Genomic DNA, 26,242 nt, shown 5'->3' on the forward strand with positions numbered 1-26,242 from the left:
AACGATTCCCGCTGGGGACACCCATACATAAAAATGAATGCATGCATGACTGTAAGTCACTTTGGATAAAAGCGTCTGCTAAATTGCATATATTCTAATTATGTATTTCTTTATATTACAGTTTTTTTCGATTGCTAAACGACAGTGGGCACAACTGGAGTCACATGTGCAAAACTCTAACTACAGTCTGCACTACCAACAGTCACCTGAGCTAAACAGTTCACATCACCTGCAAAACTCATTCCAAGCAACACAACTCTTAACACATGGCTCAAAACACGCTCAGTGCAGCCAAACACTATGCACAACCCTCACTGAGATAACACACACTGTCACTCAGAACACACTGAGAGTAAAAACACTAGCATCAAACACCAATACAGAAAATACAAACTTTTCATCTTTAGAGTTTGAACAATTTCAGTGACTTCATACAAAGTAATATTTTCTTCAAAGAAAAGAGTGACATTCTTTCACATGATTTATTAACATTTTTAGAACATAACAATTATTTAAGGTAAATGAAAATTAGCAGTTTGCTTCAACAGTCTGTAGTAATTTACGGAATTACAGTAATGAGAAAAAAAAGGTAGAAACTAAAAGTACATACTGTAATTCGAACAAATAATTGAGTTGCTAATCCTGCCTCTCTCTAGCATCAGGCCACAGGTTTTCTTCAACATCACATCTAATGTTTTCTCTTGCCATGCACCTGGGGAAGAACCTTCTGGAGTGCCTTATCCATCCCTGGCAGTCCTCTGGACTCGTGTCCTCACATCCGACACGCATGGCTTCCAAAAGAGACATTTGGTCATGTGGGTGGTGACCAAACACTTTCCACCTCCAGGCAGAGAAAAACTCCTCTATTGGGTTGAGGAAGGGTGAATATGCAGGCAGGTCCATAAATCTGTGATGTGCTGCAAACCAATCTGTGACAGCTGCAGAGTGGTGAAAAGCAACGTTATCGCAAACTATGACAAAAACTTGGGGGTTTCTTACTGGCTCCCCCTGTTCTGCTGGCACTAGCTGAGCATAGAGCTGTTCTAGGAAAGCTATAAGCCTTTCTGTGTTGTATGGGCCAATGAGTGGTGTGTTGAGAAGCAAACCATCATTGGCCATTGCAGCACACATGGTGATATTTCCCCCCCTTTGGCCTGGAACCTCCACAGTGGCCCTTTGACCTATAACATTCCTTCCTCTGCGCCGTGTTTTGGCAAGGTTAAATCCAGCGTCATCGATAAATACAAATGAATGTGGTCTTTCCAGTGCTTCCACCTCCATTACTCTCTGAAAAACAGTAAGTGCACAGTTTTACTGTAGAAATGCTAGTGTTTTTTTTTACTGTAAATATTTTGTATAGCTGTGTACGTAACCTCAGACGTCTTACCTGGACATATTGGTATCTTTGCTCTTTTACCCGTTCACTGTTTCTCTCGAACGGTACAGTGTATAACTGTTTCATTGTAACTTGGTGTTTCTTTAGGACTCGAGCAATAGTTGTTGTGCTGACAGAATTAACATTTTCAAATATATCATTATCAGCCAGCACTCTATCTTGAATCTCCCGCAGTTTTATTGCATTGTTGACAACAACCATGTCAACAATGGCATTTTCCTGCGCATCTGAAAATATTTTTCCTCTTCCACCTGTTGGGGGCAGCCTTTGGGTCCTGTTGTAAAAATATATTTTACAGTCAAACTTACTGTAATATATATCTGTGTAAATATTCTATAATTGCAATACAAAATAGATTCCTGTAATGTTTTCATTTACTGTAAGGATGTAACTCTCACCTGTTTGCATGATGGAAAATTTGCATTACAGATGCCACTGTGGATCTTTGCAGATTGGGTTGCACCCTCAACCCTGCCTCTCTCAATGAGAGACCATGGTTCACGACATGGTCTATAAGTGTAGCCCTTATTTCATCTGAAATAACAGCTCTTTGTCTTCTTTGTCTTCCTCCACGCATCCGCCCTCTCCCTGCCACCCTTCTCCCTCCACGAACCCATCTTCCTTGTTCCATTTCCAAAATGAGTCTTTCTGAGCTCTACCTATATATACTGTAATATGTGTGTGTGTTAACTAACAAGTCTAAAACAAGACACCTGCTTAGCCTTTCAGCTGAAATTGCAATCAGCAGTGTTTGAAAGGCACAAGGCTGAAATCTATTCCGTTTTGAATGTGTGGTTCACAGTTTTGACAGCAGTGTGTTAGCATTTGAACAAAGTGCTGTAAATCCACAGTGTTGTGCGGGTTGTGGTTAAAGTCATGGGATAAGTGTGTAGAGTTTTGAAAACTGTGTTCAAGCAATGAAAAACAAACTAGAGTTTGGTCCACATGAACTGCTGCTGTGCAGACTGTAGTTAGAGTTTTGCACATGTGACTCCAGTTGTGTCCACTGTCGTTTAGCAATCGAAAAAAACTGTAATTGTCATTATAGTTATTACTGATGTTAGCAACCCAGAACCAAGTAGAATCTCAGTCACTGGTCAGCATTGGGCCTGAGCCAGCCCAATATTGGTGTTGGCTGTGGTACATGGAATACAGGGCTATATTTGGATGCCATTATGGATTGCTTTACCATGCTTTTTCCATTCTCCCATTCTTAAGCGCAAAACATATCCTTTATGGCTTGTTTGAGGATCCAAATAAATCCCAAGTTACAGCTTTCTTGATATTGTTTGAAAACTGTACCATGTCAGATATAGAGTTGAAATGTATTCAATTTTGAGTTTGCATCCCAATATTACACTTTATATACATCACAGAAGACTGAACTATAACAAAACTGGATTTTTGTCACCCAAATATTGTGTGCATGCTGGCCTGCTTGCTACGTTTAATTTGTTACAAGACACTAAGGACGCTGAGGCACAATCAGTCATTAGCTTTAAAACTAATAATAGAATATAATGTACAATAACATCCACTCCAGTAAGTAATAAAAGCATGTCAAGTCATTGATCATGAGCTTCTAAGGGCCCTAGTGAAATATTCCTGACTGTGTTTCCACTACAGGTGCATCGGGCCTATTCATAACTATCTGTCTAGTACAGCTGAATTATTCCTAAATCCAACTGTGTGTGTGTGTGTGTGTTTGTCTGTGTGTGCGTGTGTGTGTGTTTGTCTGTGTGTGCGTGCGTGCGTGCGTGCGTGCGTGTGTGTGTGTGTGTGTGTGTGTGTGTTTGTCTGTGTGTGCGTGCGTGTGTGTATGTGTGTGTGTGTTTGTCTGTGTGTGCGTGCGTGCGTGCGTGCGCGTGTGTGTGTCTGTGTGTGCGTGCGTGTGTGTGTGTTTGTCTGTGTGTGCGTTCGGGGGTGCGTGTGTTTGTCTGTGTGTGTGTGTGTGTGTGTTTGTCTGTGTGTGCGTGCGTGCGTGTGTGCAACAGCTTTAGTCATTTCTTTCCTCCCTGTATCTGACAGACAGACAGGGCCCAGAGCCCACTTTTCTTCTATATCTGTTGACTTTCTGCCAGACCTGGGTTCAAATACTTTTCAAAATATTTCAAATACTTAAAGCATTTGCGCTACCTTGCCTGGAGTGCCAGTTTGTCATTTTAGGACAATTGTATTAGTCCATTAAGTCACGCAAGCTCAATCGAGCACAGAAACAATATTTGAAATTATTTCAAATAGTCTTTAAACCCAGGTATGTTGGCTGGTCTGGTGTTCCTCTCCTTGCCCTGACAAGAGTGAAAGGAAACGGTGCACTACTCTGTAGCTCTGCATTTAGCTCTCACCGTATTTCAATCTGTGTCATGGAAAAAAGGCAGAAAGGCAGAGGCAGAAAAAAGGCAAAAAGGCACCAGAACACCCCCCCAAGAAAAACAAACACCAGATAGCTGCAGTGAAATATGTTGTTTTACAGGGCCAGCCATAGTAGTACAGCACCCCTGGAGTAAATTAGGGTTAAGTGCCTTGCTCAATGGCACGTCAATCAATTTTTCACCTTTGGTAATTGAACCAACAACCTTTTGGTTACTGGCCCAACACTCTAACCGCCAGACTACCTGTCGCCCCAATTCTGCTATTAGCATGTGATTGTGATAACTCTGTTAGCCCTGTGGTGCTATGAGGATTTTCAGTATGGCAGTATGTGAAGTGGAGTAACACTTTCAACTGTTAAGTCTTGTACTAGCTTTACACACGCAGCCTGTCTTTCCTGGATTCAGTGTGTTTTGAACAATTAATAACTGTAGAGTGAATCGCCACGATGAAAGTGCTCTCATCCGGAACTTGTGTATGCTTAATTGATCTACTCCAGAGCACTATGTGTCAACCTCAAGCCACAGACTACTACGATGTCCCATAGATGACACGTCACATGCTGCTATAGCAACAACAAATTGGAATGCGTTGTCTCTCCATTAGATCAAAATGGGTTCTATTAACTGTATAGACAGTTTGGTTGTTTAGCAACAAAACCAATGGGTGTGCAACTATGGGGCAAAACAGACAAGGTTGGCTTAGACTGTTGACAACATTTTTTAATTTTTTTTTTGCTGATGCCATATTAGCCTAGAAACAAGACATAGTATCAAGAACAAGATAAAACTAGCTAAAACGAGCCACTTACGATTCCCCCGTGGCAGCATCTTGTCATTGTTGCAAGCCATCTGGCCATCCAGAACCACAACACACACAGACTTCTGCCACATTGAAGCACACACATCGTTTTCGTGCCGTTATCAGCTAACCTGTCTATATATCCAACAAAAACACCACACAACATGTTAAGCAAATGTCTATGGAAAGGTAATAACCTGACAAACAGATAGCTATTTAAAAACATATAGCTAAATCCCGATGCTTGGTTGTTAACTGAAATCAGAGAGAGCCTGAGGTACTGTACGTGACACAGATTGAATGTAGAGGAATTGGAATTGGTAATTGCATTGCAACACTTTCATTCTGTGGCAGAATTGGTTCTAAGGAAGCATGGTGCTGCAGGGTCTGATCTAATCAAGAGGAGACGAGAGAGGAGCAGACAGGCAGTTCTGTTCAGAATAGACAGCCAACATCAGGGGATTATAAACAAAGAATAAGAGTGACACAAAAGCAAGGACATGATATTCACTAGTGATTGCCTTTTATTGTTCAGACATTCTTGTAGTTATGGTTAAACATGGGTCCTATACATCCCCTATATCAAAAGGCTGATTGTCTCTGTCCATATTCATTAGGACACTGACTTATTTTCAGTGGTGTGGCAACCTGCCAACCACATAGTGTATGTGTATACAGTAGGGTTGGGAGGTATACTGTACAGTATATACTATATCCCGGAGTATTTTGAAAAAACCTTTATGATTTTCTGATACCGTCAATACAGGTTTTTTTTTTTTATAAATGTGAATATTTGTACCTTTAAAAAAATACCTGCAGTCAACTTGTGCACCGACAATAGATAAAGCAGATTTCGTTCATTATTTTTCATTATGAAGTTTACCAGTACTAGCTTTCCAAAACAGTTGTTTGAGCCAGTCTCGTGTGTTTTTTACAAAGAAGCACAACGAACAAAACTGGAGATTTGTGAGCTGAGTCACTCCTGCAGCACAATTTAAGTGAGGTGATCAAGTTACATTGCATGAAATTCACTAGTAATGTTTGCCAGTTATATATCTTATAACTATTAACTAACTATGTAAGGTGTGCCATAATTTATGTCCAGCTGGGTTTTGCTAACTTGCTAACATTAGCTAGCTAAGTGGCTAAAGTTAGCTTGAAAGATCAAGCTTCTTCTTGGTCGCTAACAGCATCACAGACTATCTCCTCCTGGATTAAGATCACTGCTGTCTAGTATTTGTTTTATGTATGCCACAAACTGCATGTTAAGATACTTGCATTAGCTGGGTTGTCTGTCTTACTAGTAAATGTTCACATGCACTCGTTCGCATTTACCTAGTATCAACTATGGGGATTCTTTAGTACTTGTTAGCATTATGGTAAGTGGTGTTTTTTTACGTAAAAAGAAAAAGGCCCCTTGTGCGCACTACCGGTAATGCTGTATACCACGGGATGGCACAGGCACGGTATGAAGGTATGGAAATCTGGACGTGGCCCAACACTAGAACAGAGTCTGAGAAGATGCCAAGTTGTTCAAAGATATCACCTCTATCAGAAACCAATTCAACATTATAGTTAAACCAACCATCGAGATCAACATCTGCAGTACCTTCAATTGTTATTATGAAGGCCACATTCCTGAATAGATTGGCTACACTTCATAATGATTGGCTGTCCATTAACAGCTGCCTATCATTGGAGAGTATGTAAAGGGGGAAAAAATAGAAAGGAGAGAACAGCTGGTTGCCAGGAAACACCAGAGCACAGTGGATCAACTAACCAATCTGCTGCTGCTGGGTCAGGGACATAGACTTACTGAACATACTTCACATATGTGCACAATAGAAGGTTAAAACTGGATTGGAGTCACAGTATAATCAAGTACACACACACACAGCATGGGGTTTAGATTTGGGTGGAAAGGGTTCAAGGAGCTACTGAGCATACATTCACACAACAGAATAGATGAGATAGAGAGGGTTCAGGGAAAGGGTTCAGGGCACACAGAGACGTACAGTACCTACTGAGCATACATACTGTGCGTGAACACACAATAGCTATAGACGGAGAGGAGAGGAGTCAAAGCCAGGAATACAAAAATTCAAGTAGTTTATAGCCACCTCCCCTATTCTCTGCTGACTCTGTAGACAAGCTGCATGTACTATGAATACATCATCTCTTCACGTTTTTACTGAGACAGCTTGACTGACGGTTGACTGTCAGAGGCACAGCTTGACTCATATGCAGTCAATGACTAAAAGACAGCACTTTTGGTCATTGAATGCAGGAAAGGGCTACATCAGCCATAAATCCCCTTGTGACAGGGGGGAATGGAAGCTTGGCAACAGGGAGTGGCACTTGAACGCAAGCCTCACAAAAACATTTGATTGTTAAAACTGTTGTAGCCTGTCTATCTTTGGGTAACAGGGTTGATGTGTTATGCTCGATCCGCTCAGTTTTCCAACACTAAACACTAGAAAATGGTCAAATAGTATAACCAGCTCACCTGCTTTTACACTATGATTTTTGACTATCAGATGTTCAATGTTTCTTTTTATTTTAGAGTTCAGTTCACGTAACAGGATTGACCTTAAAATGAGGAACAGATGTAAATGAATCACATTAAATAAACATTCATCTTCAGAAATGACTTTGTCAAAGCAAAAAAATAACTTGGGCTTAACAAAAATGGTGAAACTTGGAGAATTGGGGGATTAAGTGAGGTCAAATCTTCCTAAAAATGACACAAGGTTGATTGGGGACATGTCAAAATGCTGAATTTTGGCACTTTAGCAAGTCTTTATTCATAGGAAAAAAGGCTTTTAAAATGCAATATTGGTGCAAAATGTCTACTTAGAATATCAAAGGGACACAAAAGGCACTCTTTTTGTGGAGTGACCAATCTGGCCTCTGCTCCCTCTGAAGACATGCTGCATGTACATGTACTAAAAATACATAATGTCTTCACGCTTTTACTGAGACAGCTTGACTGACAGTTGGCTTTCGAGTCACAGCTTGTCTCATATCTGCTCTGCTCCTGTCATTGATGCCTTATCAAAAGCTATTACACTATAACAGTATATAGAGCTTCAGTAAAATTATGGCCAATCACTTATACTAGAAACACATTTAGTAAATACATTTGAGCTATGGCATCCTCAAAGCTACATTTGAACAGCAGTCCAGAATGTTGGGATTTAATTGCAATTGATCGATTACATTTTTGAACTTTTTCAACATACTGTATAGTATCTCCTGTTGCTGAACAGTATCCCCTGTTGATGTCACATTGAGTGGATTTAGTGGGATAGTTCAATGGGTACCTCTAGTGGAGAGAGAACTCTATGGGCCAGTGGAAATGACTCACCCAGGAGTCAATATTTGAAAGTTTATTGCTACAATCAAAACCACTAACTAACATGATCTATTCATGAAGATTCCTAAAAATTGTTTGGTTAATCAACCACAGAGAATGGACAATCACTCCATGCGATTGGCGCAACTACACAGTTCACAACAACTCCCTTAATAACAGACTGCTCTCTGAATCATTGGCCAAATATTGTACCCTCTATTCTAATCTTTTGTGGACAAACACACGTAACAAAGGATGGTATCGCAGCGTCTGTCAACAGACTGTGGGATGCGACGACTAATAATGAACTTTGTTCCGGTGCACAAATTTTTTTCCGTAACAAATACCGATTTTACAGGTGTTCGCAACTTTCGAAATTTGGAAGGGGAGAGGACATTTGTCCAATGATTTGTCTCAGAGTTTCCATTTAGGGCGGTGGAGCGCCTTGCTAGTCTCATTATCTCCTCCTAGGACTTAATTGAGCATCTGACGCAATTACGCAAGATTTTTGTTCTAGTTTCCGGAGACAATGTAACAGTTCTGTTGAATCAAAACAAATGTTATTTGTCACATGCACCGAATACAACAGGTGTAAACATAACAGTGAAATGCTTACTTACAAGCCCATAACCAACAATGCAGTTAAAAAAAAATAAGTGTAAAGAAAGCATTAACTAAAATAAACTGAAGTTAAAAAAAAGTATATATATATATATATATATATATATATATATATATATATATATATATATATATATATATATATATATAAATAACTAATAATTAAAGAGCAACAATAAAATAAAAAGGTACCAAGGCTATATACAGGGGGAACTGGTACAGTGTGCTGGGGCACAGGTTAGTTGAGGTAATATGTACATGTAGGTAGAGTTAAAGTGACTATGATAATAAACATAGATAATATATAGATAATAAACAGAGTAGCAGCAGTGTTGAAATGGTGTGAGTGGATGGGGGGGGGGTCAATAGAATTAGTCCGGGTAGCCATTTGATTACCTGTTCTGGAGTCTTATGGCTTGAGGGTAGAAGCTGTTAAGAAGCCTTTTGGACCTAGACATGGCGTTCTGGTACCGCTTGCCGTGCGGTAGCAGAGAGAACAGTCTATGACTAGGGTGGCTGGAGTCTTTGACAATTTTTAGGGCCTTATTGAGGCTCAGCATGACAGATGTGTTATATACATGTGTTGAATACAGTATAACATACTGCGTTAAATACTAATGCAGAATTCTATATCATTATATTTCTACACACTTCACAATCAACACCCACACTTACAGACGGGACGGGACAGGACCAGACCAGACAGACAGACGAAGAAAAACCTGTGCTAAGGGCCATTGTGGAAGAGCACCTACGTGTGAGCAAGTTGCATGAATGCAAGCTTTCAACAGTAGACTGCATAATGCAGTGTGTGTGAATATGTGTGCGTGTGTGTGTGCGTGCGCACGCATGTATGTGTGTGCGTGTCTCCCAGTGTGTTTGTGTGTGTGTGTGTGCGTTTGTGCTTGTGTGTGTGAAGGCCAAGGTAATCAAACTTAACAGTTTCTGAATGTGCTCTCAGTGAGAGCTACTGACCCCACCATACAGTATGAAAGGGATGTAACAAGACACTCTAAACCAACACAGTACTGTATAGTATGAATATAGTATTTAAACCCACATACAGTGTTGCAGGTCTGCCTACCCACATCCATACCCACACCTTGCAAGCAAAACAATTTAGTTGCCCCCCTCTTGACAGTGGAGAGAAACAATTTTGTTTTAGAGTTCATATCCTGCAATCAAGGATTTTTTTCATGGGACTTAAAGATAATCTTTAAGTTTGCTGCAATTCTACACATTTTGCCATGAGGTGGAGAGAAATGTTGGCAGGTTTTTATGATATCTGAGTAAGAGTGACTAACCAAATCAATGTGGGCCCCTGGTCAGTAATTTGAACATGATTACTACAAGTTTAGAAAACGTACAAATAAAACCAATTTTGCTGACGTGGGGTAATTGAGTGACTGTCAGTGACTGACATAACAGGAGAAAAAACAAATTTCGAAATTGCACCTTGTGTATTCGAATATTCTAACTCTCAACAGTAAATTGAGACCCCGACTGAGCTCCCCCCACCAAAAAAAATATGTATTTTTTCTTTGTTTTGGAAATTGATCTCCGGGCCTTCAAAATGGAGGCTGCAGGCTGGCAGTTGCCCCTCCCTGCTATATACACTAGGCGTGGATGGTATACTGTATATATACTGTATATACAGTATGCCCCGGTATTTGAAACAGCCACAGGTTGGTTTTTCAATAAATAAAGCAGATTGCATTCTTCATTTCACCTGTCACATTATTTTACATTATTAAGCTTACCATAGTTCCCCAGAAAAGCTGAGCCAGTCACATTTGTTTGTAAATAGCACAATGGGAGAAAGTGGAAGCTGTGTATATGGATTAACTTGCTAGTTAGCTTATTAAGTGGCTAAATTAATAAGGAGACAAGGCATCATATAGTGGTAGCTTTCATCAGTGTTTGAGAAGCATTTTGGATTTAATTTTATTTAACCTTTAACTATGGATGCATAATCTGTACTGCTGCCACTGCTATCTATCCTGATTTCCTTGCATTTTTTCTCCTCTCTGTTCTCTGCCCCTCAGTCTGCCCCTCTTCTCAGAGCAGGCAGGCCCGTTGCCCTAGCGACTCAAGACTCCACACAGACAGTCCTTCAGACAAGCATGCATCAAAACCTGCACTGTGGCTCTCATTGTAAATGTCCAAACTCACCAAAAAATGACATTCGGTAGCTACTACATATACATATATATATATATATACACAGTGGGGAGAACAAGTATTTGATAACCTGCAAAATCGTCAGTGTTTCCTACTTACAAAGCATGTAGAGGTCTGTAATGTTTTATCATAGGTACACTTCTTTCTTTATTTATTTATTTCTTATTTTCTAATTTTTACCCCTTTTTCTCCCCAATTTCGTGGTATCCAATTGTTTAGTAGCTACTATCTTGTCTCATCGCTACAATTCCCGTACGGGCTCGGGAAAGACGAAGGTTGAAAGTCATGCGGCCTCCGATACACAACCCAACCAAGCCGCACTGCTTCTTAACACAGCGCGCATCCAACCCGGAAGCCAGCCGCACCAATGTGTCGGAGGAAACCCCGTGCACCTGGCAACCTTGGTTAGCCCGCCACAGGAGTCGCTGGTGCGCGATGAGACAAGGATATCCCTACCGGCCAAGTCCTACCTAACCCGGACGACGCTAGGCCAATTGTGCGTCGCCCCACGGACCTCCCAGTCGCGGCCGGTTACAACAGAGCCTCTCATAGGTACACTTCAACTGTGAGAGACGGAATCTAAAACAAAAAATCCAAAAAATCACATTGTATGATTTTTAAGTAATTAATTAGCATTTTATTGCATGACATAAGTATTTGATACATCAGAAAAGCAGAACTTAATATTTGGTACAGAAACCTTTGTTTGCAATTACAGAGATCATATGTTTCCTGTAGTTCTTGACCAGGTTTGCACACACAGCAGCAGGGATTTTGGTCCACTCCTCCATACATACCTTCTCCAGATCCTTCAGGTTTCGGGGTCGCTGGGCAATACAGACTTTCAGCTCCCTCCAAAGATTTTCTATTGGGTTCAGGTCTGGAGACTGGCAAGGCCACTCCAGGACCTTTAGATGCTTCTTACAGAGCCACTCCTTAGTTGCCCTGGCTGTGTGATTCGGGTCGTTGTCATGCTGGAAGACCCAGCCACGACCCATCTTCAATGCTCTTACAGGGGGAAGGAGGTTGTTGGCGAAGATCTCACGATACATGGCCCCATCCATCCTACCCTCAATACGGTGCAGTCGTCCTGTCCCCTTTGCAGAAAAGCATCCCCAAAGAATGATGTTTCCACCTCCATGCTTCACGGTTGGGATGGTGTTCTTGGGGTTGTACTCATCCTTCTTCTTCCTCCAAACACGGTGAGTGGAGATTAGACCAAAAAGCTCTATTTTTGTCTCATCAGACCACATGACCTTCTCCCATTCCTCCTCTGGATCATCCAGATGGTCATTGGCAAACTTCAGACGGGCCTGGACATGCGCTGGCTTGAGCAGGGGGACCTTGCGTGCGCTGCAGGATTTTAATCCATGACGGCGTAGTGTGTTACTAATGGTTTTCTTTGAGACTGTGGTCCCAGCTCTCTTCAGGTCATTGACCAGGTCCTGCCGTGTAGTTCTGGGCTGATCCCTCACCTTTCTCATGATCATTGATGCCCCACGAGGTGAGATCTTGCATGGAGCCCCAGACTGAGGGTGATTGACCGTCATCTTGAACTTCTTCCATTTTCTAATAATTGCACCAACAGTTGTTGCCTTCTCACCAAGCTACTTGCCTATTTTCCTGTAGCCCATCCCAGCCTTGTGCAGGTCTACAATTTTACCCCTGATGTCCTTACACAGCTCTCTGGTCTTGGCCATTGTGGAGAGGTTGGAGTCTGTTTGATTGAGTGTGTGGACAGGTGTCTTTTATATAGGTAACGAGTTCAAACAGGTGCAATTAATACAGGTAATGAGTGGAGAACAGGAGGGCTTCTTAAAGAAAAACAAACAGGTCTGTGAGAGCCGGAATTCTTACTGGTTGGTAGGTGATCAAATACTTATGTCATGCAATAAAATGCAAATTAATTACTTAAAAATCATGCAATGTGTTTTTCTGCATTTTTGTTGTAGATTCCGTCTCTCACAGTTGAAGTGTACCTATGATAAAAATGACTGACCTCTACATGCTTTGTAAGTAGAAAAACCTGCAAAATCGGCAGTGTATCAAATACTTGTTCTCCCCACTGTATATATATACACACATATATATGTATACACACACACACATACAGAGAGAGAGTAGATAGACAGATACCATGTGACGTACCTTTGAGACGTGTTTTTGTACTTCTGCCTGAAAAACAAGATGAGGAGTGTACATTAGATTAGTAGGCCATACAAGGTACGTCATCGCTCTGAGCTGTGTCCCAAATAGCACCTCATTCCCTGCATAGTGTACTACTTTTAAACAGACCCCTCCCTATGGGTCCTGGTCAAAAGTAGTGCTCTATATAGGGAATAGGGTGCCATTTGAGACACAGCCAGATATAAATAATGAGTGTGTTTCTGCTCTGGAGCAGTCTGGTCTAGGAGATTCAGATTAGTCATATACATTTTTGTTCTCTCTCTCCTCTCCAGTCACTCATCTCCTAACTATAGGGTAGTGGAGAACACACACACACACACACACACACACACACACACACACACACACACACACACACACACACACACACACACACACACACACACACACACACACACACACACACACACACACACACACACACCTTCACCAGGGTGTTTAATCTGGTGTGAAGATCCAGTGAAGAGGAGGAATGTTGCAAAAGAATCACTGGAATTATCACACTCACAGCAATTATTACAACAGCAGTAAATTATGCATCACACAAAATGTTTTTTCAGATTTTATAAAAAGTGCTTGAAATTGTACTTTAAAGCATTAAGACAAGAGACAGCTTCAACAAGAAAAGTTATGAGAAAAGAGCAAAATCACTGCCATTTAGCTCAATCCTTTTAAAATAAATTTTCCCTAGACTGTTGAATTGACATGTAGCCCTGTATGTGGCCTATTCTTATACAGAGGCTCAGTGTGACATCATGTCATTTCAGGGAGGGGAGAAGTGCTCAGTGGAGAGTCCTGACTATACAATGAGTCTGTGTGTGTGAGTCTATGTGTGAGTCTGTGTGTGAGCCTGTGTGTGTGAGTCTGTGCGTGTGTGTTGCTCTTTGTGAGCTGAGGTGATTATAATGCTGGAGCAGGGATTTTAATATCTGAGATCAGGCAGCCAGTCAGTCCGTCAATCAGCCAGCCAGCGAGTGATCACCGCTTACCCCAGCTGTGTTGACTTAGATCAGGCCGCCTAAAGAGGACATACAGGTATCTGCTCTGCTCTACCCGCTGTTACCCCTCCTCTCCTCTCTTTCCTCTGCTCCCCTCTCTCCTCTCCCCTCCTCTTCTTTCCTTTCTTCCCCTCTGCTCTCCTTCTCTCCCTTTCTATCCTCTCATCCTCTCCTCCCTTTATATCCTCTCCTTCCTCTACTTCTCCTATCCTATCCTCTTTACTTTTCTCTTCTCCTTTCCTTCCTCTCCTATCCTCTAGAGTGCTATTTTATTCACTTCCCCCTCCCCTCCCCTCCTCTCCTATCCTCTCCTCTCCCATCCCCTCCTCTTATAACCCCTCTCCTCCCCCGCTCTGCTCCATAGCAACACAACTGTCTGTCTCCTACACCAGTGAGCCACAGGTATTCAGGGGATTACATTGAGAGCAGTGTGTGTGTGTGTGTGTAGGGTAGGTTACTTTCTAAATGTAATCCGTTAGTTACTAGTTCCAAATTGTAAACAGTAACGTAACTTTTGGACAACCCAAACTCAGTAACGTAATCTGATTACATTCAGTTACTTTGAGATTACTTTACTTTAAGAGGCATTAGAAGAAGACAAAAATACATAACTGGCCATACATGGATGTTACATTTTACTTCATGGGTTGGTTATGTAGGCTTCTTCTAACCCATTGCTTTCTACTACATATAATCATATGATAAAAGTATATCTTTACATTAATATATATAATTTAGAAGTCCAAAAATTAATGTAGCAACTACAGATTGCACATTTAAGTCTATCAAAAGTGTGCGAGTTTAAGCATGTGTCCATTAGGCCTATGGATGTATTTTTATCAGCATGAATTAGATTGAGTAATAAAAGCCCTGTTTATTCCAAAGGCTGGGATCTTGCAAGAGCACATGTTTTACTTGCTGTCCACTGGTTTCAAAAACAATGATTGATAGGCAGCATAAAACTTATTGAATTCAACAATTATTGGGTTCAAATATACATTTAGATTTGTGAACAACCACAATCCGTAAACCGCAAATAGCTAAATGAGAGAGCAGCAGTGTGACTCACATCAATGCGCTATGTAGATATCAATAATAAGTGATATCCGTATCGCCATAGACTACACCACTGCTGTCATCCTTACCTCCAAGCGTTTATTCAAGTTGGATCATCTTTGGATGCCGACAGCAGTCGCACCATTGGAAGACATAGTTTAGACAGTAGCCTACAAAAGCCTAATCCTGCTCTTTTCCCACATTTGGTGTGTCATCATAGTGGTCTCTGATTTGTGGTCAGACTCACTCAGATGCATAAAAAATAAATTTGCGCTATTGTTCAATGCTGATTTGAACATCATTGAGAAAACAGTGATGTGTCAAATATTTTTTTCGCAAACATCCTTTCTGAATTTAAAAGTAATCCTTGAAATAATAATCTAGTTTTTCAAAGTATCTGTAATCTGATTGCAATATTTTTGCTTGCAACACAACGGATTACAGTTACCGTCTTTTTGTAATCCCATACTTGTAACGGATTACATGTAATCCGTTATGCCCCAACCCTGTGTGTGTGTGTGTGTGTGTGTGTGTGTGTGTGTGTGTGTGTGCGCGTGCGTAGAGAAATGCTCAGGGGACAGTGTGTGATTGAGGACTATGTGATCAGGGATTTCAGCAGTGGATTGTGTGTGTGTGGGCGTAAACATGTGTACTGTGAGTGCACATTATAATGAACTATTGAATACATAATGAGTTTAGATAAGCTTCAGTGATAAACAGTTTGCTACTACTGCGACCCGTTTGTCAGATACAAGTTTAACAGCTATATAATCGACCCATTCATTTGTTGTAAACTGTGAAAATGACATATTATGCAACTGCAAATTAGTGTAATCATAGTGCCAGCTGTATTTAGCTTAATCAATCTTATGTGGTAACATATTGATTATAAGGTTAAAAAAAATAGAACTGCTGAAGAACACATATTATACCATTATTACTTCCATTAAATCATTCATGAATTTGTTCATTCATGTACTGTAAAAACAGTAGGTTAATGCAAATACTGATATCGGCTTACAGTAAGTACCAGTCAAAAGTTTGGACACCGACGCATTCAAGGGGTTTTCTTTATTTTTTACAAGTGTTCTACATTTTAGAATAATAGTGAAGACATCTAAACTATGAAATAACACATATTGAAACATGTAATAACCAAAAAAGTGGTAAACAAATCAAAATATATATTAGATTCTTCAAAGTAGCCACCCTTCACCTTGATGACAGCTTTGCACACCCTTGACAATCTCTCAACCAGCATCATAAGGAATGCTTTTCCAATATATGCTGAACACTTGGTGGCTGCTTTTCCTTCACTCTGCAGTCCAACTCATCCCAAATCATCTCAATTGGGTTGAGGTCGGGTGATTGTGGAGGCCAGGTCATCTGATGCAGCACCACCACTCTCCTTCTAGTTCAAATAGTCCTTACCCAGCCTAGAGGTGTGCATTGGGTCATTGTCCTGTTGAAAAACAAATGATTGTCCCACTAAGCGCAAACCAGCCATGCAGGTTAAGTGTGCCTTGAATTCTAAAGAAATCACTGACGGTGTCACTAGCAAAGCACCCCCACACCATCACACCTCCTCCTCCATGGTTCACGGTGGGAACCACACATATGCAGAGATCATCTGTTCACCTACTCTGCATCTCAAATATGGACTCATCAGACCAAATGACAGATGTCCACCGGTCTAATGTCCATTGCTTGTGTTTCCTGGCCCAAACAAGTCTCTTCTTATTATTGGTGTCCTTTAGTAGTGGTTTCTTGGCAGCATTTTGACCATGAAGGCCTGAATCACGCAGTCTCCTCTGAACAGTTGATGTTGAACAGTTGATGTCTGTTACTTGAATTCTGTGAAGCATTTATTTGGGCTGCAATCTGAGGTGCAGTTAACTCTAATGAACTTATCCTCTGCAGCAGAGGTAACTCTGGGTCTTCCTTTCCTGTAGCGGTCCTCACAACAGCCAGTTTCATCATAGTGTTGGTTTTTGCAACTGCACTTGAAGAAACTTTCAAAGTTCTTGCAATTTTCTGTATTGACTGACCTTCATGTCTTAAAGTAATGATGGACTGTTGATTCTCTTTGCTTATTTGCGCTGTTCTTGCCATAATATGGACTTAGTTTTTTTGCCAAATAGCCCTATCTTCTGTATACCACCCTTACCTTGTCACAACACAACTGATTGGCTCAAACGCATTAAAAAGGAAAGTAATTCTACAAATGAACTTTTAATAAGGCACACCTGTTAATTTAAATGCATTCTAGGTGACTACCTCATGAATCTGGTTGAGAGAATGCCAAGAGTGTGCAAAGCTGTCATCAAGGCAAAAGATGGGTACTTTGCAGAATCTCAAATATATTTTGATTTGTTTAACACTTTTTTGGTTACTACATCATTCCATATCTGTTATTTCATAGTTTTTATGCCTTCACTATTATTCTACAATGTAGAAAATAGTACAAATAAAGAAAAACCTTTGAATGAGTAGGTGTGTCCAAACTTTTGACTGGTACTGTATGTATACACACACACGCTAAATACATACACTATATATACAAAAGTACGTGGACAACCCTTCAAATGAGTGGATTCAGCTATTTCAGCAACACCCATTGCTGGTAGGTGTATAAAATCAAGCATACGGCCATGCAATCTCCATAGACAAGCATTGGCAGTAGAATGGCCTTACTGAAGCTCTCAGTGACTTTCAGTGTGGCACCGCCATAGGATGTCACCTTTACAACAAGTCAACAATTTCTGCCCTGCTAGAGCTTCCCAGGTCAACTGCAAGTGCTGCTATTGTGAAGTAGAAATGTCTAGGAGCAACAACTGCTCAGCCGCGAAGTGGTAGGCCACACAAGCTCACAGAATGTGACCACCGAGTGCTGAATCGCGTAGTGCGTAAAAATCTTCTGTTCTTGGTTGCAACACTCACAACCAAGATCCAAACTGCCTTTGGAAGCAACGTCAGCACAATAATTGTTAGTCGGGAGCTTCATGAAAATGGGTTTCATGGCCAGAGCAGCCACACACAAGTCTAAGATCACTATGTGCAATGCCAAGCGTGGGCTGGAGTCGGTGTAAAGATCGCCGCCATTGGACTCTGATGCAGTGGAAACGCGTTCTCTGGAGTGATGAATCACGCTTCACCATCTGGCAGTCCGACAGACGAATCTGGGTTTGGCAGATGCCAGGAGAACGCTACCTGCCCAAAAGCATAATGCCAACTGTAAAGTTTGGTGGAGGAGGAATAATGGCCTGGGGCTGTTTTTCATGGTTCGGGCATTGCCTCTTAGTTCCAGTGATGCTACAGCATACAATTATGTTCTAGAGGGATTCTGTGCTTCCAACTTTGTGGCAACAGTTGGCAGAAGGCCCTTTTCTGTTTCAGCATATCAATGCCCCCGTGCACAAAGTGAGGTCTATACATTAATGGCTTGTCGAGATCGATGTGGAATAACTTGACTGGCCTGCACAGATCCCTGACCTCAACTCCATTGAACACCTTTGGGATGAATCGGAATGCCGACTGCGAGCCAGGTCTAATCGCCTAAAATCAGTGCCCAACCTCCCTAATGCTATTGTGGCTGAACAGAAGCAAGTTCCTGCAGCAATGTTCCAACATCTAGTGGAAAGCCTCCCAGAAGAGTGTAGGCTGTTATAGCAGCAAAGGGGTGGACCAACTCCATATTAATGCCCATGATTTATGAATGAGATATTTGACAAGCAGTTGTCCACATACTTTTGTTATTGTAGTGTACCTACAGTACATACATACACGGAAATCATATAATGTACACAATCCTCTCAAACCTACAGTAGTAATGAATACACACTAATGTATTGTTTACAAACCAAATATGTACACATAAGAATACCAATAAACCTGCTTCGATATACAGTATAGTGATGGAATACAAAGATACTGCAGCAACGCGTCAGAACTGGCGTTAAAACACTGCATCAGTTCTTATAACAAATAAACATTTCTACACAAGAGCTTGAAAGCATCTCACTCGTTCAACCACCCTGACAGATCACGTCTCATGGTCAGCTCCTCGCTGAGGAGGGATGAAAGATGAAAAAAGAAAAGGAAGGATAAGAAGAAGAAAAAAAAACTTACATTCCCTTTAGTCGCATCCACATTTTCTCAGTCTGCTCAGTCTTTGGGTACTTTAGGGAGCTGTTGTCCATGCCATCTGTGTAAGTACACAGTTCATCCAGATCCATGCTGAATGTGTTATAAAGGTGCAGCGATTAACTGCAGTATCTCAGGTATGTACAGCACAGCAGCTCTCTCTCGGTCTACACTCTGCAGTCTGAAACCCTGAATCCTCAGAGCACTTCTCAGTCTGGTCCTCAAAGCATCATCCCTGTACTGTAGTCATAAGAGGCTTGTGTCTCTTCTCTCCGCTCTACAGCTTCTGCATTACTGCGCTTATTGGCCTATTAGAGTATCAGAGCAGAAAAAGAGACAGCTGCTTCACACAGTGCCACACTGTGAATGAACCACTCTCCACTACACACTGACATTCATTGTCTGACTGTCAGATGGTTCAATCTCTCTCTAGAGTACCTCTCGCTCTGTTTCTCTCTCACTGTCTGTCTAGTACCGCTCTCTCTCTGTTTATCTCTGTTCTCTCGCCCTCTCTCTCTGGTTCTCTCTCTAGTACCTCTCACTTTCTCTTTACCTCTCTCTCTCTCCCCCCGTCTCTCTCTTGTACTCTTATCACTCTCAGAGAGGACCAGAGCAGAGAGACCAGAGCTAGGCAGCAGCGAGCGGCTCTACCTCGCAAAGGTAGAAATTCCTTTCTCATCAAGAGGAGTTCAGTTGCATTTGTTCACATCCAGATCCAGAGTAACGTGATGTGGCCAGTAAATGCTCATCAGAAGCTGTAGCAGCAGTATCCTCTATGGATATCACATCACATCCGCTCCGTTTGTCCAGGCAGATCCATTGAGAGACGCTAGGGATGTACAATTAGTGTCAGCTGCTTATGACATAATTATCAAGCCCACCTAGAAATCATTCAGGAGCACCACACAGAGAGACCATTAGACACTACAGAAAGCTGCTGCAGCCAGGAAGCAGAGCATCGGCAGCTATAGAATGGATTCAATAGACAAATGTCCTGGTGCTTGCATCAGTTCCTTTATCAATCACAAAGGTGCAGTAGTAATGAAATAAAACAGATCGGTAGCAGTGGTAGCATCCTGCCTGCTACAATGTCTCACTCCCCCATTCCACTACTGTCGCTCTCACTCTCCCTGGCAGAAGGAAGGAGGGCTGGAGAGCTCTGATGAAAATATCATGATTGTTTGTGAAGCAAAAGAGGCGTCATGGCTGATTAGTGGGACAGAGGGAAGAATAGAAAGATAGGGCAGATAACTAGAGAGATAGTGTAGATGGAAGGCTTGGGCTGGGATCAGTACTGTACATTTGCCCTAAATCTGATCAAACTGCCACAGGACAGATGACCTTACAGTTGTGAGAGAGGGGGTTTTACACATATCTCAAAATAATGACAGAAGCTAGACAAGAGCATGGTCCAATAGAGAAAAAGGAAGTGTCCACTTACTGTTCTCAGTGCTACCTTACAGCTATGATCACACTCAGAAATAGTCTCACTGAAACGATTAGAAATACCACCGCAATGAATTATCACATTTGACCAAAATCAAATCAAAGTGTATTGGTCACGTACACATATTTGCAGGTGTTATAGCAGGTGCAGTGAAATGCTTATGTTACTAGTTCCAACAATGCAGTAGAATTCCTAGCAAATACAAAGCAATTACACTAATAATCCCAAAAGTCTAAACAAGAAATCAAGAAATAACAATCCAGTGTAGATACACTGAGCATGGGTTAGAATCCAGAATATAAATATGTGGCGTGTATATGATTTGGAAAGAAAATGGTGTGCACAGTAGTAGGTATATTAGGATAAGCTATGTCCAGAATACAGTATACATACACAGTGAGTAAACAACATTATGTAAACTGAATAGAAATATAATATAATAAATGTCACCATATTAAAACAGCACTTCACTCCTCTACCAATAATTATTTCAAGGGTGCACCCTGCACTGTACTCTTCTCTGTGAACAGATTCTTCCTCATCATATCCTTGACGTCTGCTTGTCTTGCCTTCATATAATTACAGCACAACAGAGAGCAGCATGCAGAACAACTTAATTGTTTTCAAATTAGCATGGCACGCCAAGCAGAAGCACGTTTCCTCTATTCAATTATACTGGAGTGGTAAAAGAGAGCTTCTCACGATAGAGTCGCACGTTATCTTGCACAAAAAGTAACCTATATCATCTGCAAAATTACACAATAAATTATAGGGTAAACAAAATGGTTAGCTCATAGAATTAAAAAGGTATTGTCGGATATTATTCATCCTAATCAGACATTTTTTTTTACATGGATGATACATTGGAGACAATATAAGACAAGTACTGGAAATCAATCAAATGTTACTTGTCACATGCACCGAATACAGCAGGTGTAGACCATACAGTGAAACGCTTACTTACAAGCCCCTAACCAACAATGCAGTTAAGAAAATACCCCAAAAAAAGAGCTAAAAGTAGAAAATAATTAAAGAGCAGTAACAATGGCGAGGCTATATACAGGGGGTACCGGTAAAGAGTCAATGTGCGGGGTCACCGGTGTCGAGGCAATTTAGGTCATGTGTACATGTAGGTAGAGTTATTAAAGTGACTATGCATAGATAATAAACAGAGAGTAGCAGCAGCGTAGAGGAGGGGGGGGTGGGGGGGGCAATGATAGTCTCGGTAGCCATTTGATTAGATGTTCATGAGTCTTGGGCTTGGGGGTAGAAGCGGTTTATAAGCCTCTTGGACCTAGACTTGGCGCTCCGGTACCGCTTGCCGTGTGGTAGCGGAGAGAACAGTCTATGACTAGGGTGGCTGGAGTCTTTGACAATTTTTAGGGCCCAACTCTGACACCACCTGGTATAGAGCTCCTGGATGGCAGGAAGCTTGGCCCCAGTGATGTACTGGGCCGTACACACTACCCTGTGTAGTGCCTTGCGGTCGGAGGCCGAGCAGTTGCCATTAAGAGACAGTGATGCAACCATGCTCTCGATGGTGGATCTGTAGAACTTTTTGAGGATCTGAGGACCTATGTCAAATCTTTTCAGCCTCCTGAGGGGGAATAGGTTTGTTGTTTAATCTCTTGGGTTAAAGTTATGTATAGTAACCCTTGGTGTAAAATAGTAAATAATGGCTACTTCCAACCTCTCTGGATTAAAACCAAATTATGATAATACGTATTGGATCACAAAAAAATTAAACTTTTACATTACCAATAAAAGGGTCCGACGAGGATGTGGACATACTCGGAAAGAAAATAAATTACATTTTTATAGAAAGTGGAATGGAAGGGCCTCCCGGGTGGCGCAGTGGTTAAGGGCGCTGTACTGCAGCACCAGCTGTGCCACCAGAGACTCTGGGTTCGCGCCCAGGCTCTGTCGTAACCGGCCGCAAACGGGAGGTCCGTGGGGCCACGCACAATTGGCATAGCGTTGTCTGGGTTAGGGAGGGCTTGGCCGGTAGGGATATCCTTGTCTCATCGCGCACCAGCGACTCCTGTGACGGGCTGGGCACAGTGCGCGCTAACCAAGGTATGAATTCGGGAAGTAGAGATGATTAAATATTAATGCATTAGACCTCGCACTAAAGGAGTCAGTCATACAAATCTGTCATACAAATTAAATCTGAACTAGTTCTCTCGCAAATTAGTAAGAATGTCTCACCCCATGTTCAAGAATATACCCTTTATTCAGATTACAACCGCTCCCTTTTGGTTATTTAAAAAAATAATCTCCAAAATGTTATTTTTTAAACAAGCCATAGAAAGTTGTTTGCAATTTCAGTTTAATCCACCAGAAAAGACAGAACAAATAATACAACAAATGTTACGGATAAACTCAAATATACTAATTGATAAAAATCCTTTATTTTTCAATATATATACATATATACACACACACTACCGTGTAAAGGGGTCACTTAGAAATGTCCTTGTTTTTTAAAGAAAAGCACATTTTTTTGTCCATTTAAAATAACATCAAATTGCTAAAAAAAATACAGTGTATGAGTCTTCAATATTCCCAGGTAAGAAGTTTTAGTTTGTAGTTATAGGACTATTTGTCTCTATACCATTTGTATTTCATTAACCTTTGACCATTGGATGTTCTTATAGGCACTTTAGTATTGCCAGTGTAACAGTATAGCTTCCGTCCCTCTCCTCGCTCCTCCCTGGGCTCAAACCAGCAACACAACGACAACAGCCACCATCGAAGCAGCGTTACCCATGCAGAGCAAGGGGAACACCGTAGTTGTGTTGCTGGTTCGAGCCCAGGGAGGAGCGAGGAGTTAGTTAGCGCGCACCCCGCTAACTAGCTAGCCATTTCACTTTGGTTACACCAGCCTCATCTCGGGAGTTGATAGGCTTGAAGTCATAAACAGTGCAATGCTTGACGCACAACGAAGAGCTGCTGGCAAAACGCACTAAAGTGCTGTTTGAATGAATGCTTACGAGCCTGCTGCTGCCTACCACCGCTCAGTAAGATACTTGTATGCTCAGTAAGATACTTGTATGCTCAGTCAGATTATATGCAACGCAGGACACGCTAGATAAACTAGTAATATCACCAACCATGTGTAGTTAACTAGTGATTATGATTGTTTGATTGTTTTTAAGAAAAGTTTAATGCTAGCTAGCAACTTACTTTGGCTTACTGCATTCGCGTAACAGGCAGTCTCCTTGTGGAGTGCAACGAGAGACAGGTGGTTAAAGCGTTGGACCAGTTAACAGTAAGGTTGCAAGATTGGATCCCCCGAGCTGACAAGGTGAAAATCTGTCGTTCTGCCCCTGAACGAGGCAGTTAACCCACCGTTCATAGGCAGTCATTGAAAATAAGAATGTGTTCTTAACTGACTTGCCTAGTTAAAAAGATTAAATAAAAGTGTTAAAAAAACAATTAAAAACAATTAAAAATAAATAAAAATAACGGCCAAATCGGTGTCCAAAAATACAGGCCAAGGTGGTGAGAAACAGTAGTGATGATCTGATCTCTGCACCAGACCGAATGCTCTTGCCAGCATACTTGGGGTCCAACACGTACGCTGCGGCATGAATGGGCTTCAGGCAGAAGTCTTCACATTTTTTGATGCATTTCAGAACTGCAGTTTATTCTGCTTGGAGCAACAGTGAAGTGGGCAGGGCAGTATGGATTTCTTATCTTACATCTGCAAGCAGAGTCTGAACATCAGACAGGATGGCATGGTCTCCCTCAATCAGTGCAATGGCTACTGTGTCACGTTCTGACCTCTATTTCCTTTGTTTTTGTATTTATTTAGTATGGTCAGGGCGTGAGTTGGGTGGGCAGTCTATGTTTGTTTTTCTATGTTTTGGGGCAGTTCTATGTTTTCGGCCTAGTATGGTTCTCAATCAGAGGCAGGTGTCATTAGTTGTCTCTGATTGAGAATCATACTTAGGTAGCCTGGGTTTCACTGTTTGTTTGTGGGTGATTGTTCCTGTCACTGTGTGTGTGTTGTCACAGGATAGGCTGTATAGGTTTTCACGTTCCGTTTGTTGTTTTGTAGAGTTAAGTTATTTCATGTATCGTTCAGTTTCCATTAATTAAAGAACATGAGTAATCACCACGCTGCGCTTTGGTCCGCCTTTACTTCACAAGAGGAGAACCGTTACAGAATCACCCACCACAACAGGACCAAGCGGTGTGGTAATGGGCAAAGGAGAAAGCAGCAGCAGGAGCAGCGCGAGGAGGTATGGACATGGGAGGACGAACTAGACGGGAAAGGACCTTGGGCTCAGCCAGGAGAGTATCGCCGCCCCAAGGAAGAACGGGAGGCGGCGAAAGCGGAGAGGCGCTGGTATGAGGAGGCAGCGCGGCGTCGTGGATGGAAGCCCGGGAGTCAGCCCCAAAAATTTCTTGGGGGGGGGCTAACAGGGAGTATGGCTACGCCAGGTAGGAGACCTGAGCCAACTTCCTGTGGTTACCGGGGGGCTAGAGAGACCGGGCAGGCACCGTGTTATGCTGTGGAGCGCACGGTGTCCCCAGTGCGGGTGCACAGCCCGGTGCGGTACATTCCAGCTCCGCGTATCGGCCGGGCTAGAGTGGGCATCGAGCCAAGTGCCATTAAGCCGGCTCTACGCATCTGGTCTCCAGTGCGTCTCCTTGGGCCGGCTTACATGGCACCAGCCTTGCGCACGGTGTCCCCGGTTCGCCTGCATAGCCCAGTGCGGGCTATTCCACCTCGCCGCACTGGCAGGGCGACCGGGACCATTCAACCGGGTAAGGTTGGGCAGGCTCGGTGCTCAAGAGCTCCAGTGCACCTGCACGGCCCGGTCTATCCGTCACCACCTCCACACCCCAGCCCTCCGGTGGCAGCTCCCCGTACCAGGCTGTCTCTCCGGCCCATCCGTCCAGAGCCTTCCTCCTCTCCAGCGCTGCCGGAGTCTCCCGCCTCTCCGGCGCTACCAGAGCCTTCCTCTCCAGCGCTGCCGGAGTCTCCCGCCTCTCCGGCGCTACCAGAGCCTTCCTCTCCAGCGCTGCCGGAGTCTCCCGCCTCTCCGGCGCTACCAGAGCCTTCCTCCTCTCCAGCGCTGCCGGAGCCTCCCGCCTGTCCGGCGCCTCTGCCGGAGTCTCCCGCCTGTCCGGCGCCTCTGCCGGAGCCTCCCGCCTGTCCGGCGCCTCTGCCGGAGCCTCCCGCCTGTCCGGCGCCTCTGCCGGAGCCTCCCGCCTGTCCGGCGCCTCTGCCGGAGCCTCCCGCCTGTCCGGCGCCTCTGCCGGAGCCTCCCGCCTGTCCGGCGCCTCTGCCGGAGCCTCCCGCCTGTCCGGCGCCTCTGCCGGAGCCTCCCGCCTGTCCGGCGCCTCTGCCGGAGCCTCCCGCCTGTCCGGTGCCTCTGCCGGAGCCTCCCGCCTGTCCGGCGCCTCTGCCGGAGCCTCCCGCCTGTCCGGCGCCTCTGCCGGAGCCTCCCGCCTGTCTGGCGCCTCCGCCAGCGCCGCCCGTCTGCCCAGCGCCGCCAGCGCCGCCCGTCTGCCCAACGCCGCCAGCGCCGCCCGTCTGCCCAGCGCCGCCAGCGCCGCCCGTCTGCCCAGCGCCGCCAGCGCCGCCCGTCTGCCCAGCGCCGCCAGTGCCGCCCGTCTGCCAGGAGCCGCCAATGCCGCCCGTCAGCCAGGGGCCCCCAGTGCCGCCCGTCAGC

General features: G+C 43.2%; 1 protein-coding gene across 1 annotated transcript in view; it reads right to left on the reverse strand.

Moving 5' to 3' along the window:
- Positions 1-19,309, reverse strand: part of LOC139401755 (dual specificity calcium/calmodulin-dependent 3',5'-cyclic nucleotide phosphodiesterase 1A-like) — a 61,429-nt gene extending 42,120 nt beyond the window's left edge. The window contains exons 1-2 of the mRNA XM_071145743.1: positions 19,094-19,309; positions 12,873-12,899 (exon numbers count right to left, since the gene is read on the reverse strand). Of these exons, the coding sequence (XP_071001844.1) occupies positions 12,873-12,899; positions 19,094-19,200 (134 nt within the window). The 5' untranslated portion in view covers positions 19,201-19,309. The remainder of the gene's footprint in view (positions 1-12,872; positions 12,900-19,093) is intronic.
- Between the last annotated feature and the right edge of the window lie 6,933 nt (positions 19,310-26,242).

This window comes from Oncorhynchus clarkii, chromosome 3 (assembly GCF_045791955.1).
Source record: "Oncorhynchus clarkii lewisi isolate Uvic-CL-2024 chromosome 3, UVic_Ocla_1.0, whole genome shotgun sequence".
Taxonomy (NCBI): Eukaryota; Metazoa; Chordata; class Actinopteri; order Salmoniformes; family Salmonidae; genus Oncorhynchus; species Oncorhynchus clarkii.